Here is a 14,205-nt window from a genome sequence, read left to right as displayed (position 1 = left end):
AGAACACATCAGTGAGAGTTTGAGGAAAATCAGACAATCCGTTCAAAAGTTATGAATTTTTGAGGTTTCTGCTCGCTCACTGCTAGATGAGAACACTAATACAGCTTGTGATGTCACTGCCATGTGTAGAACGATATAAAGAAAATAAAAATAAAATTCAACATATTTTCACTTTTCTTAGAGAATAAAGAACACTTGACGTGTCTCTGTCAGAAGGCAGGAAGAATAATATCCTTAACATAAGTCACTGACATATCGAAGAAATAAGCACATTTTTCAAAAAATAAGATTTTGTAGAATTCTCTTTATATTTTCCTTACATTGTATATATCGTTCTACGCATTTGACATCTCACACTGTAGTAGTCTTCTCATCCAGCAGTGACAGTGCAGATACTTTAAAAATTCAAAACTTTTGAATGGATTGTCCGCTTTCCCCATAACTTTTACTGATGTGGAATTCTACTAATATTGCCGCATTTACTTCACCTATACATGTACACGAAGCTGGACTTATCCTTTAATATCCAAACTAAATTCCAATTAATATAGTGAATTAACCACAAAGTAATGAATATCTAAATTAGCATAAGGGCTTGTGCTGACTTAGTTTGTTGACCTCACGAATGCCCATTTCGTTGTTGATGACCTGCAAATCTCTATTGCCAAATTTTCGAACGAAAATAGTAAAAAGAAAATCAAAATAGTTTAGGTCATACTGCGTATTAATTAAATGAATATAAATTCATTGAAATCAACGGAATAAACAAACAATCAGATATTCACGTTAATAGAATCATTACCATTTATTTGACCTACCCAATTACAAACATGATTTACAATATTTTACGAAATTTTAAAAGAGACTAAAACATATCTGAAATGATCTCTGCTATGTCGTAATTCTAGTCTTTGACGTCGTCTTCATCTTCGATGTCGTGACCAACGTCATCATCAAAAAGAACCATGGTCACCTTTGATTTCTCATTTCAAGGCAACTATTATTCAATCAGGTGATTGCTGATTGGAAAAATTGATTAACGTTGTGAATTTACATGATAAAAAGATTCGTTGTAACTCATTTTTTATACGGGACATTAAAAAAAGGCATTTTGGAGGCTGATTTCCAGACACCGCGCATGCGCACTTGAATGTCTACAGAAGAAGATCGGATTTCAATTAGGCCAAAATCTTTTGTTTTCTTAAAAAGGGATATTCATTTAATATCCAGACCAAATTTCAAGTCATTTAACAAATTTTTCACAAAAATATACAAACTTAAAGGGTGAAACTTGAAAAATTGAACAAATTTTGTAAAATTTCGTTGAATTTTGTCGACATCGTTGCCCATTTCGTTGTCGATGACGAGAAACTGAGGGCTTATATTGCCAAACTTTGCTTTGCATCATATTTTCCATCTTTTGAGGAATCTAGAAATACCAAAATCTTTGGTAATCATTGAAAAATAAAGGCATGGGGAACACTTTATTAGGATAATACCCAAATGCTATTCCCCCGTATTCGTGAAGAGGTCGTTCCGGAAGTGACGTCACAAAACGTCACGGGGCGGGTCTTGGGACCCAACTTTTTTTTTGTTAACATCACTTTTCTGACTCTCCAGACCAAGGGCTACATGGAAACACCAATGAATGTTAGGTGCAGAGGGGGTGCACGTTGACCCCTACTAGCCCATGGCCTAATAATATCCCTGCCATGTCTTCAGCAGAACGTGAAGGTAATTATACCCTCGAGAAATGAAGTTTGAAGGAGGTAGGTAGAAAGGTATCAGTGTGTGGTGGGGCGGTGGGTCTGTTGGAAATGTTGCGGATCAAACAACTTCTCCACTTTTCAAGCAAGTCAAAAGAAATTTGGCATATGTACACTATTGAGCTTTTACACTAACTTCTACAGCACAGTTTGTATGGTGTAGCCAGCCAATTTTTGGAACAAAGAGTAAGATTAAGTGGTAAGGGAGGACTTTTAACAGTATACCAAAGGAATGGTAGAGTTCTGGTTGAGATGGGGATTTGGGTTTTAACTTTTCGTGAGATAATTAGAAATCACTTATATAAAATATTAAAAAGGATATGATTCTAAGAGGGACTAAACGTTTATTTGATGAAAATTGGATCTGAAATGGATTGGATATCCAGAAAAAAAAAAGAGTTAATAAAGGTGGGACGCACCATTTACATGTATTAGGACCGCTTTGTTTTACCTTGTTTTTTGGATATCAACCATTTCAAAAACGATTTTCATCAAAATAACTTTGAATACCTCTTAGACTCATAGGCTTTTTAATATTTCATATACAAAAAGTCGTTTCTAATATTCTCATTAAAAAATTAAAACCTGAATCCCCATCTCAACCAGAACTATACAATCTCTTTAATTTACCTAATTTGCCTTGTTTGCTGTGTAAATGAAAGAATGGAGAAAATGCTTGACTTCCAAATACACACTTTGAGGATTCACAACAATGCACACAACTTGTACACATTGCATGCAATCAAACGTGGTGCACTTTGCCCCTTGTCACACAAGATAGAGTGGGGAGGTAGAACTTGCTGTCCAGTGATTAAATTTTGGGGCTGTAGTATGCGGTATACAGCATACACTGTATCAAGTTTCAATTTATGCACATGGTCATACACTGTTGCAGAGCCTGTGACTGATTCTTTGGCTATAATCAGTGGATTATGGATGTTAGGTATTTTAAAGAAAGCTTGTCGTTGGAAGTGGTCTTCCCAACAGAATCTAAGATTACTTGTTTACTGCGTCAGACCACATGGCATGACCTGATAATAGTAGTGCACACGTGATAAAAAAGGGAGAATACTAAAGTGAGTTTGCAAATCGTATGTACACATGGTGGAACCATACTATCCAATATACCAGGTGCATGGTATCTAACACAAACAAAAGCTATCAAGATACTTTTCTCATCCTGCAAGAGCGAAATAATATATTTCATAGCAACAATCTGTAGTCCTACCCACATGTATTTATGAAGTAACTTGTGGGTGTCCATTTTAGCAAGATTTCATAATCATGAGAAATATACCACAGCCCCATGCATCTCTTTATAACATGTACACCCTTTGGCCCGAATTCACAAAGGTGGTACAATCTTATCCATGGTTTAAACCATGAACAAAGACCGTAGTTTTGTATGGGGTGCCAAGTGTTGCATGGCCTATTTCGTTACGAAATCAGTCATTTTGTTGACGAAATAGGCCACGCGACACTTGCCGCCTCATTAAAAACTACGGTCTTTGTCCATGGTTTAAACCATGGATAAGATTGTACCACCTTCGTGAATTCGGGCCATTATGAGCTGACATGTGACGGGCTAGGGCTCCATAAACTGCATCATACAGCAAGTGTGCTAAAACTGGGCATTTTGTCTATAGATGGAAATAACCTCCGAATCACCGTTCTATAATAAAGTACAAGTTGTATGGCATATTCATAGCACATCAGGAGTACAGTCCATCCACCACAGTAACTTCCTTGGCTGCCACAGGTAAGGCACATTGCATAGAAAGGTGTTCTAATAGGCTGTCTGTCAACTTGCAGTTCGTTCTCAACTTTTGCAGTGCTTCACCAGAAATCGATTCTGCATCCAGCGAGTCACCAGAGAGCACATTCGAGCTTGTAGCGAAAGGTGCCGTCACCTCATGATTACTGAAGGCCACGTGGAAGGCGCCCTCTTGTGTTGTGCGGAGCAGGGTGCAGAGGTCGTGGATGTTGTGAGGCATGATGGGTCCCGTGACCTCCAGAGTGCTGACTTCCTGGAGAGCCAGGCCGGCCGTTTGCTGCTGCTGCTTCATCGTGCCAGCTTTCACCTACAGGAGTTGAGAGAGAGTGATTGCCTTGCATTTGCTCATCCTGTGATTGCCAGTAGGAGGGGAACATGTACATCGCTCTACCCTGTATGTCTGGTGTGGTGAATGGGCTGCCTCACACCTTACATCTTCTATCAAAGATCTTACACACTATATAAGATGGTCAACTCTCTGTCGAAAAGTGAAATGCTGCTGCTTGGAATTGTGGGATTTTTAAGAGTGCGCCAACTAGCGTTGAGCGGGGAAAGTTTCCCGGTGAGCCGTACTTTCATGATATGTTTGTGAAGGACGCAACCAAGACAGGCAAAGACAAGAAAGAAGGAATTTTCTGTAAAGAATCATTTGTATACCTTTGAATTGGTGCAGTGCATTAAACTGCATTATAAAATGGGTTCAAGAATGTAGCCAATAGGAAGCGCTGAAATGAGTCACTTGTGCTTTGGTTACTCAGTCCCATTGCACTGCGTGTTAAATCCTATTGCCGATCGTCTGTGCGCGCGGCGGCTCCTTTGAATTGCATGCATACGCGCTGTCAATCCTGTAAACAACTTCTAGTTCGGGCTGCCGGCCGCCGGCCTTTCTTCCCTTGTGCATAACATTTGTGGCGTACGTATACTCTTATACGTACAGTACAGTAGACCAAGCGTTGTGGGACCGGACGCGTACATGGAGTCACTTTGAAGGGCAAATCCAACGATTTAGCAGGTTAATTCTCACGCCGTTTTCAAAGTATGTTGTCTAGTAGGCCTATATGAGGAGTCTATCCAAGTCTTTAAGGTAAAGGGTGCATATTCTACGTTAAATTAGTAAGTTTTCATGCGGGAACTTAAGTGTCTGGAAACCCAACCCCCATCATATTTATATGTGCGGGATTTCCGAGTGCGACGTGCGTAAATGTTTGGGACGAACATCTTCGGACGTCTTGACCCACAAAGGTACGTGAAAAACGCTGAAAAATGCTGTTAGTTTTCGAATTTTCGACCCATTTTATAAAACAAATGATGCACAGGATTATTTCGTGGCATTAGTGGAGGCGTATAGCTCACTCTCGGGTATTTACAATGTAGTGCAACATGCACTCGGCTTCGCCTCGTGCATGTTTCACAATTATTGTAAATACCCTCGAGTGCACTATACGCCTTCACTAACGCACTCTATCCTGTGCATCATTTGTATATCAATAGCTACAACAAACCATCAGCAGGTTTATCATTATTTCGATTTCCAAAAGACTGTGCACAGCGAGTTTTCGTCTCACCTCCCTGGTCACAGTGAGCGGTAGACTTGCACACAGCTTGCTCAGCTCCGCTTGCAGATTGCTACACTCGTTGTGGCTATGCACGTCCACAAATTATTGAGAGCTGCCTTTGCAAAAGGCAAATGCTTGTTCGATCTATACCTGCTCAACGCTAGCAGCCGGCAGCCACTTCTGTTTCACTAGCGGCCGTGTAAAATTAGGAGATTTGACCCATCTTGCATAGTGTGTAGGATCTTTGCTTGTGTGTTGCAAAACTGCAAAATTTGTGCAATATTGTAAATTGGTTACAAACCTCACAAATTGACACATGACAGTTTTTCATTTTCCATATCACCCCTCCCCCCCCCCAAAAAAAAAAAAGAAGAAAAAGTATGACATTGTTCAAATATACCCAATGTTACTCCTCAATCTTATGAAAACTTGAGCAGAAGCAGCTCATCTGCTAAGCTGTTATCCAGAATTTGGAGGTCTTCCTTTTTCTTTTTCTTTTTTTGAACACTTACTCATTTGATCAATCGAACAAGGTCGAAACTGGTGCCTTCGTAATCAATAACCAGGGAGGTACGTGTAGATGAAATTGAAATGAAATGAAAAGCCTTCATAGATCATGAGGTCTAAATCTATGACAGTACTCACACATGTCATTCTGCCATTTGATTGTAACATGTGTCAATACATGCATATAAAAGCTCTTTGCTGTTGAAGGAGCACATTTACAACTCAACAGTGTTCACTTGCAGGGATTTCAAGAAGCATGAAAAGATGATGCTATGAAAAGGTATACATACCTTGCAACTGTGTAGTGTGGCCGCCTTGAAGGCAACTGGGGACAGAATAGTGGGTGGAATGTCCGCCAGGGGCCCCACACTGGCCACAACTGACCGGCTGTTCAGAAGGAAGTTGAAGAGGGCCTGGGTGTCCGGACCTTCCACCAGCACTAAGGACTGGGGCCGGTTGTCCAGTTTCAGCAGATGGTCAGTTTGGCTATAGTGAGCATTTGGGTCAAGGAAGAGGGTGGACACAGAGCAAGTTCTACAGAAAATAGGATATTTAACACATACTGAAGATCTTTAAGATCGCTACAATTACAATGACAATGTACTTCTATCTTCCTAGATTTGACCTGGTGTTGGTCATGACCGGCTCAGTACCAAATGGTAGCAAAAAGTACTGATACACTCTTTAGGGTAAAGCAAGACAAGTACACTGTAGTGCGGTACAATTATGCTATAAGTGCATCTAGCCTTGGGAGACACTGTACTGCTTATTTCTAAAGCAGTGAACCTGTCATAAATACTCTTCCATTACGGCAATGATGTTTAGAAACATTGTGAATGATTTTAAAAAACAAACATAATTTGAATCAATAAAGATGGTTACACAAGAAACAATATCACAGCATAATGCAAAGACATCAACTTCAATCCACATTAACAGAAAAGTAATATCACTGCTTGTTAGAACAAAAAGAAACCACATTCACTGTGTGTCTGACTTGAGCTGCAAGCTTTCAAAGGATACAATTTGACCCTGCTTGGCTCCAGAGATGGGAAATTGGCTTTGTCGAGACCCATGCTCTGTAACCATGACGATGCCTTGGTGGGGCTCTGGTAGGCATTGTCCTCCTCCTCCTCCTCCTGCTCCTCACCGATATCCCCACTGCCAGTGTCAGTTCTTTCCTCTGCCTTCGTATTCATGTCTGATCCCTCACTGGCTGTTGCTGCTATTGCTTCATCAGAAGACCTAATTTGCATAGATGAAATCATGACACAACATTTCAAGTTAAAAGGTTAATGCCCTCATCAAAATGGAAGGGGGTGAAAGAAGTGTTGCAGTATAAGGTCTCAGAAAGAGGGATATGGTCAATACATTAAAGGGATGGTACAGTAATGGTTGAGGTGAGGATTCAGCTTGTAAACTTTTAGTAATGTACTTAGAAATGACTCTATGAAATATGAAAGAGCATACAATTCTAAGTGGCATTCAAAGCTTAATTTGATGAAAATTGGTTTTGAAATGGCTGAGACATCCAAAATCAAAGGAAAACAAAGTGATCTTAATAAAAGCTGGGTCCCATCTTTTATTAGGATTGCTTTACTCTGGATATCTCAGCCATTCCAAAACCAATTTTAATCAAATAAACTTTGAATTCCTCCTGGATTACATGCTCTTTCATATTTCATGAGCTTTTTCATTACACATACCTAAAAAAAGAAATCATAAAAAACATTGAAAACCCAAAGCCCCATCTCAACTGAAACCGTACCATCCCTTTAACTGAAGATGATGTCTTTCACAAATCAAACGCGGCTTCAAAAACAGTCAATACATATCACTAGAGAACCATAAACAATCTGCAAAAAGGAATAAGCCATTACAGATACATGTACAAGACTGAATATTCAGCGATGATTGTCTGATATTCATTTTTTAGCAGCTTGCTACAGAAGAGCTTAACTCCAAGGGATACCTGTTAGGTACCACTCCATCATCAGCATGACTTAACTCCTTGTCCTTTCCGCTTGTTGCCATGTTGTCAGCTTGGGGTTGGGTGACATCATTCAGAGGCATGCTGAATTCGATTCCTGGGCAAAGGAATAAAAAATACATTGAAACCATGACAGCTGTGAAGATGGCAATGCAAGACTATGACACGGGCACAAAGAAATCACTTCATGGAAACAGTTTCAACCTTTGACTCTCAATGCTTATCCCATTGAGTCCTAAGAAAATTTTTTGCTATTGACATCATCTCATTCTCTTCAAATTCGCAACTCTGAATTTGACCGCTTATCCTGCAAAGCAAAAAGATCAGATTTAAGATGATTAAATCGATAAATCTGCCCAATATAAAAAACTAACAACCAAACAAACAAATAAACAAAAATTTGCCACTTTGAGACAAGCACATGAATCTTGAGAACACATTGCAAATTCAGAGACCCATTTTACTTATTTAATTATTTAGAAGCCATTGATAATTCTGCATGAGAAATAAACAGTGATATTACACTTGAGAAAGATTTCTACGAACTACGGGCAATGAATGTAACAATTACCTCAATATGGTACAGCATCACAGCATGGACATGTTTTTAGGGCCTGATGGGATGTGCAACCAAATCAAAGGTGACTCCCATTATAACAAAGTCCTCGGGATAAACGGCTTCCTTTCGTTATATCAAAATTTTGTACAGCCGAACAATAAAGTATACAAAGATATATAGACAATAATTTTGGGACATGAATTTTTGCTGTGTTTTGACAGGTGTTGTAACAACCACGTTCATTATACCAGGAGTGTACTATATGATTGAAATTTTCAGTAAGAGGTTACTTATAGCCTTACTTGCTGCAATCAATCAAAACCAAAATGAAATTCTGTGTCTGATTATTTTTATGTCAAAGCTTGTCGAAACTGTTCAGTTTGGTTCCAAGTCGCGATTCAGGCCAGCTAGCAGCTTACCATCGTTCTTGAGGGCCTCTCTCAGACCTCTTGTCGTTGGAGAGAGGAGGGCATGGATGGAAGTCCTGCCTGCCAGGCCGGCGGCTCGGAAGAGGACGGTGAATTGATGGGTACAGAGGTAGAAGTATGGACAGTGGCTGGACCGCAGCAGGTGGAATACTGACCGGAAGCTCTCTGACCTTTGGGCCACAGCAGGGAGGAGATGCGAGAAAAATATGATTTAGATATTTTTATAGCATGATGTCAATAATGTTAATACCGGTACTGCAAGTTTCGAAAATAACTACAAACATTTAATACTTTAAAGTGGAAAAACAGACACACACAAAATGTTACATTACGACGCAGTTGTTAATGAAAAGGTGAGTAATACAAAATGTCTTTCTTACTGACAAAGCAGAACCTTGATTATACATTTTAAAAAAATGTCATTTGCATGTATAATGTCCGTATCAAACAAAAATGCCTAAATGACTATAACTTTTCAGAGTAAAGCCTTGCATAACCTTCATTTCATATCTCCTTCAAAACAAGATGAAAACAAAACAATAATAGTTGTCTGTATAGTTCAGCCTAAATTTTGACTAAAAAAAAAGAAGAGTTAATACAAATAAACACCATCATATCCGAGGTAAATACAGTTCCAGCGAAGCAAATAATGCAGCTTATCTCCCAAGGGTTATAATACATGTATCTCGGGGCAGCTGAAACTCAGAGGGGCTACTAATCAATCACTCATACTCTCTCTTGTCAAAATGAAAAATGAGATCACAAAGTTAAAAGTCAATATCTTCCCTCATAAAGACTAGGTATCTTTGAAGCAAAATTTCATAGCGAGAAAAACCTGAATACAAAGAAACATTTGTCACCCACCAATACACCCACGCATATCTTTCAGAAACACACTTGCCAGGTCAGGCTACAGTGTTCAAGGGTCTGGAAGATGTACACACCCAAACCATGTTTCAAAAGCCCAACCAGACAAATACTGTGCATTTCCTTTTAGTGTCATCCCATGTCTCTAACACACACACACTATATGGAATGCTAACTGTGAAATTTTTCAATCAACATTTCACAATGTTTTCTTCAGCAGTTACAAATGTAATTCTAGACATTAATTCTTAAAAGCCCTAATGAAGGATCTCCCCCCTCCCCCCCCCCCCCACACACACAAGAAAATGGCTCCTTTTCAATGATTACAAAGCCTAATTTAAGCCTTCCAAGTCTTCAAAACTGTTCGCCTGAAGAGTACATTGTCCTGAGTCACAAGAAAGTGCTTTCCAATAGCTGTGAGTAATAAAGAGCATTGATAAAGATCTTTAAAGAACTGAAAACACACAGGAACTTACCAACTGGCCATCAGTGCATTGGCTATGGCTGGGTCTTTTGTGGCCACTGATTGCCTAAATATTTGGCAAAAGAAATTGTAATATAACCAATGTGAAAGCTGATTGAGAATTTTGAAAATCACAGCACTTTTTGCATTGTCGGAGAATACTTGACATTTAAGAAACTGTACAGTAAATATCAATAGTATGATACATTTTTTCTTATTCAATATGACAACATGCTCATAAGTGCAAAATAATTGCAAATTTGCTCAAGGCATCATGTCTGAATAATCAATGGAGAATAACCAAAGGAATACATCAGAAGACACAGACATTTGTCAATTCTGTCTGAGGTGCATCTTGAACATCAGGTGGCCAGAATAGACAAGCAACGAGGAGCTATGCCAACTATTGTAACATCAAAGCCATGATGACAAAAAAAAAAGAGAGTTTCTACTCTTTTTTTTTTGTGCAACTCACTTGAAAGTCTTGGGCTCTGAAACTATCCTGGGGAAGAGGTTGAGCCAAGGGAGGTGTGGGTGCATCCAGCACATTGTAGATTGCTGGAGCTGGGTCCGCCAGCTAGACTCTTTTATAATCTCTTCCTGCAATATTGCAAACATACAACCAAGCACACAAAATGAATGATCAAAACATGATGACACTAAAGAAATGAATAACTGAAAATAATGCATTAAGAATGGAAATCTTCCACTTTTTACAGAAAACTGGAAGGTTTTTGCATTATATACACATAATTATGCAGACCTACACATAAGATGAACAATATTAAATAACAACAAAAATTAGATTACAGTGTGAAAATGCTTCCAAAATGGAAAAATTTCACCACTGAAAAAAAAAAAAAAATCCTGAAACTTGTTTTTGAATGGAAAAAAAATACCCAAGATTGGTTAATTAAACAAAGACACAAAAACAAACAAACAAACAATAAAGTTCGTGACAGTATTATCTTGGTTGCCAAAACTGCTAGCTGCAATATCAGATAGCCACTTAAATTGCAAGCAAAATTTGTTGCTGACTGTTGCATAATCATATTTCATTTCAAAGAGAAGAAATCTCACTACAAGTAAAGAACTTGTCATGTACCTTGGTCTCAGAATCGCGACTCCCTCGGACAAAAGAGGACAGCCCCCTCGCCTCGTCCTTCATCCTCATTGGCTGGCTCCAGCCGAAGGACGTACGTGAAGTAAAGCGCAGACGGGTTCTCAGACACCAGTCGGCTGGCAGTGATGGTTTGCCACAAGGGAGTGGACCGCTTGTAACAGTTGCCTACCTCAAACAAGGAAACAATAATGTCACTAAAATAAAGGAAAAGGAAAAGTGAAGTGGTAATATCATAGGTATTGGCTCTTGCTGTGATTTTTGTCTCAAATGTAAAGTAGGTTTATAGCACGCTTTCCAAAATGCTGCATGGCATAGCATCTAACATTTGTGTGTGTGTGTGTGTGTGTGAGTTTGTGTGTGTGTGTGGTGGTGGTAATAAAATGGTGAATTTCAACACCAAAATAGGTCATAAATAATAGGTAATAGTCTGTTGACCATGCACAATAGTTATCTAACTCATGAATGCAAGGTTTAAAAAACAAAGCACATTGCAAGTGAAGGTTGCTGGCTTTTGTACTGTAGAGTAGCACAACTTCCTTTCGTTCTTCCATCCACCCCCAGTCTTTTTTCTCTAACCCCTTGAGAATGTGTCCCGAGTATACTCGGGCAGGGTTAAATGGGAAATGCACGTTGTTGCAAAATAAGCCCGTCCTCAACGGGTTAAGCGGGGGAGGGGAATAGAGGATGAAGCATCGCATTGTTTGGAAACAGAAATTTAAATGTGCCAATAATATCAATTACCAAACTAGAAACGACAAGGATCTAAGCTCCTTTTTAGCAGATCTGCATAATATCAGATTGAAAGTTTTATGTTGTATACCAGACAACCAAAAAATGAGATCTGCTGGCAATTCTAGATAAAGTAGCAAAAATCTGGCACATGGACAAAATTGCAATAAAATAGCTTCTCATGGTATGGCTGCAGGCATTGCGTATCAATGCAGAGCTTACTTCACTGAGTGAGTTGTTAAGCCTATTAAGAAGGGGTGTTAATAACTACTGGCTGAAGCACAGACCTGCTTGGCTTGGCTTTTTGATTCTTCTTGTGATTCAATCTCCTTCATAGCTGCCACCATCCTCTGACAGGCATCTTCACAGAATACCTACATCCAAGGAAACAGCACATACAAAAATCAAAGTCAGAGTTAGAACAGACTAATTTTTCAAGTAAAGCAACAAGGTAAAATGGCATTCAAGTGCTAGACCCTAGTTAATTTGTAAACCTGTAAATGTATGCGGTGACTAAATTGTTTACTTTTCACAATTTCAGACTTGTACATGTATACAAGGTAGATTCAGCGTGTAGTTCTATGATTTTATTTCATTTTTCTTTTCTTTTTTCCAGCATAGTAGTAGGACGATTTCTCATTCTCTACAGCTAACACATAGGGGCGGATCCAGGAATTCCGTAAAGGGGGGTGCACACACCCCTCTCCCATTTGTTTTCTTTTTATTTCTTTTGCTTGATCAAAAAAAAAAAGGGGGGGGGGAAGGTTCCCGCGCCTGGCGCACTCCCCCTGGATCCGCCACTGCACGTAGACTTACATCTTCATCCTTTGAGTCAAGGGCTGAGAAGAGTTTCTGGTGATTGGCGTGGGATCCATTCTCCTTTTCTTCGCTGCAGCTCTGGCTTCCAACTACCTGGCTCTGCACCCTTCTCCTCATCACGTTGCTCCCCCCGCTGCCGAACGGATTGCGCCGCTTCCCGCTCCGCCCACTTCCACTCGCGGCTAACCTATCCCCGCGACCAAGCTGCTTTTGTGATACATTTGGGGACGTTGAAGCTTTGGTGTTCAGGTCGCTGGTGCTCTTCCGCTGTCTCTTTAGACGAACTTTCATGACCTGAGATGGCCTCTTCCATTCTTTGCTGGGGGAAGGTCCAGATGACATTTTGATCTGGACAGGAAGTACAGGAGTGAGAACAAAACTGTAGTTAGATCAGGTCTGAATTTTTAGACAGACATTCTAATCTAGAACAGTACCAGCAGAGAGTACAGAACAAGTAATGCGACAGGATTTGACACAAAGTTAAAGTTACAACTTTACAAGGAAGGCCAGGAGTTCTTTCATTCTCTTTTAAGTTTTCTTTGTTAATAAATTAGTGTAGATTTCTAGGTATTTTTTTTTGACAAGACAAGCATTGCCTGTAAATGTAATAGTAATACTCAAATAGGGCCAAATTGTAGACCCTAATCATCCTTTTTTAAGATCAAAATTCTTCACCTTTTCATCTCTCAATTTCACCGATTTTCAGTCATCAATATTGACACTGTTCTTTTTATACGAATGAAAACCGTTTTTAAATAGAAAGACAGCGATCATAATATTCCTATAACAGAGCTACCAAGTCTCACGCATTGTGAGTGAGACTCAAGCATTTAGGGTCTGTCTCACAATCTCATGCATGACACCAATTTTTCTCACACATTGGGAGCATAGCATAAAGGATTAAAGTGAGAGTTGCAAATGAAGGCATATTTCCCTTTTGTCATTCAAAATAAGTTTTAAACAAGGAAAAGTAGAAATTACGCGGTGCGTAACATATGTCCCCGCCGGAAGTAGCATTTTGTAACAAAATGTGCAATATAGGTAAAAAATCAAGGTCAAAGGTCAAAGAAGTCAAAGGTCAAAATTCTGTGTAGAAGTTTTGAAGCCCTCACCTAGTGCCATCACATAAAGCAAATGGAATCGAAATTGGGTTAGAAATGGCGAAGGAGTAGCATTTTGTAGCCAATGTACAATATAGGTCAAAAATCAAGGTCAAAGGTCAAAGAAGACAAAGGTCAAAATTCTATGTAGAAGTTTTGACGCCCTCACCTAGTGCTATCACATAAAGCAAACGGAATCGAAATCGGGTTAGAAATGGCGAAGGAGTAGCATTCTGTAGCAAAATGCACAATATAGGTAAAAAATCAAGGTCAAAGGTCAAAGAAGTCAAAGGTCAAAATTCTGTGTAGAAGTTTTGAAGCCCTCAACTAGTGCCATCATATAAAGCAAACGGAATCGAAATCGGGTTAAAAATGGCGAAGGAGTAGCATTTCGTAGCAAAATGTACAATATAGGTCAAAAATCAAGGTCAAAGGTCAAAGAAGTCAAAGGTCAAAATTCTGTGTAGAAGTTTTGAAGCCCTCACCTAGTGCCATCACATAAAGCAAACGGAATCGAAATCGGG

General features: G+C 39.4%; 1 protein-coding gene across 1 annotated transcript; it reads right to left on the bottom strand.

Moving 5' to 3' along the window:
* Positions 1 to 3,478: 3,478 nt before the first annotated feature.
* LOC139712994 (protein downstream neighbor of Son-like) lies at positions 3,479 to 12,923 on the bottom strand. The gene is made up of 10 exons (XM_071624773.1): positions 12,579 to 12,923; positions 12,050 to 12,136; positions 11,016 to 11,198; positions 10,386 to 10,510; positions 9,924 to 9,977; positions 8,572 to 8,750; positions 7,590 to 7,690; positions 6,627 to 6,811; positions 5,894 to 6,089; positions 3,479 to 3,847 (listed from the first exon to the last, which is right to left on the bottom strand). Exons 1-10 carry the CDS (start codon positions 12,921 to 12,923, stop codon positions 3,479 to 3,481), a joined length of 1,824 nt encoding a protein of 607 aa, XP_071480874.1.
* Positions 12,924 to 14,205: the final 1,282 nt, after the last annotated feature.

This window comes from Diadema antillarum, unplaced genomic scaffold (genome assembly GCF_040938485.1).
Source record: "Diadema antillarum isolate AM-2024a unplaced genomic scaffold, OU_Dant_1.0 seq00001888_RagTag, whole genome shotgun sequence".
NCBI lineage: Eukaryota > Metazoa > Echinodermata > Echinoidea > Diadematoida > Diadematidae > Diadema > Diadema antillarum.
This window is presented reverse-complemented; position numbering and strand designations above follow the sequence as displayed.

Bases quoted from the DNA above. Each gene is read 5' to 3' on its own strand.
- LOC139712994 (XM_071624773.1), bottom strand. From the start codon at position 12,923: ATGTCATCTGGACCTTCCCCCAGCAAAGAATGGAAGAGGCCATCTCAG. The intron at 12,137-12,578 runs GTAAGTCTACGT...CCTTGGATGTAG, and splicing joins TTGACTCAAAGGATGAAGAT to GTATTCTGTGAAGATGCCTG. The intron at 6,090-6,626 runs GTATCCTTTGAA...TGCTCACTATAG, and splicing joins GAGCCAAGCAGGGTCAAATT to CCAAACTGACCATCTGCTGA.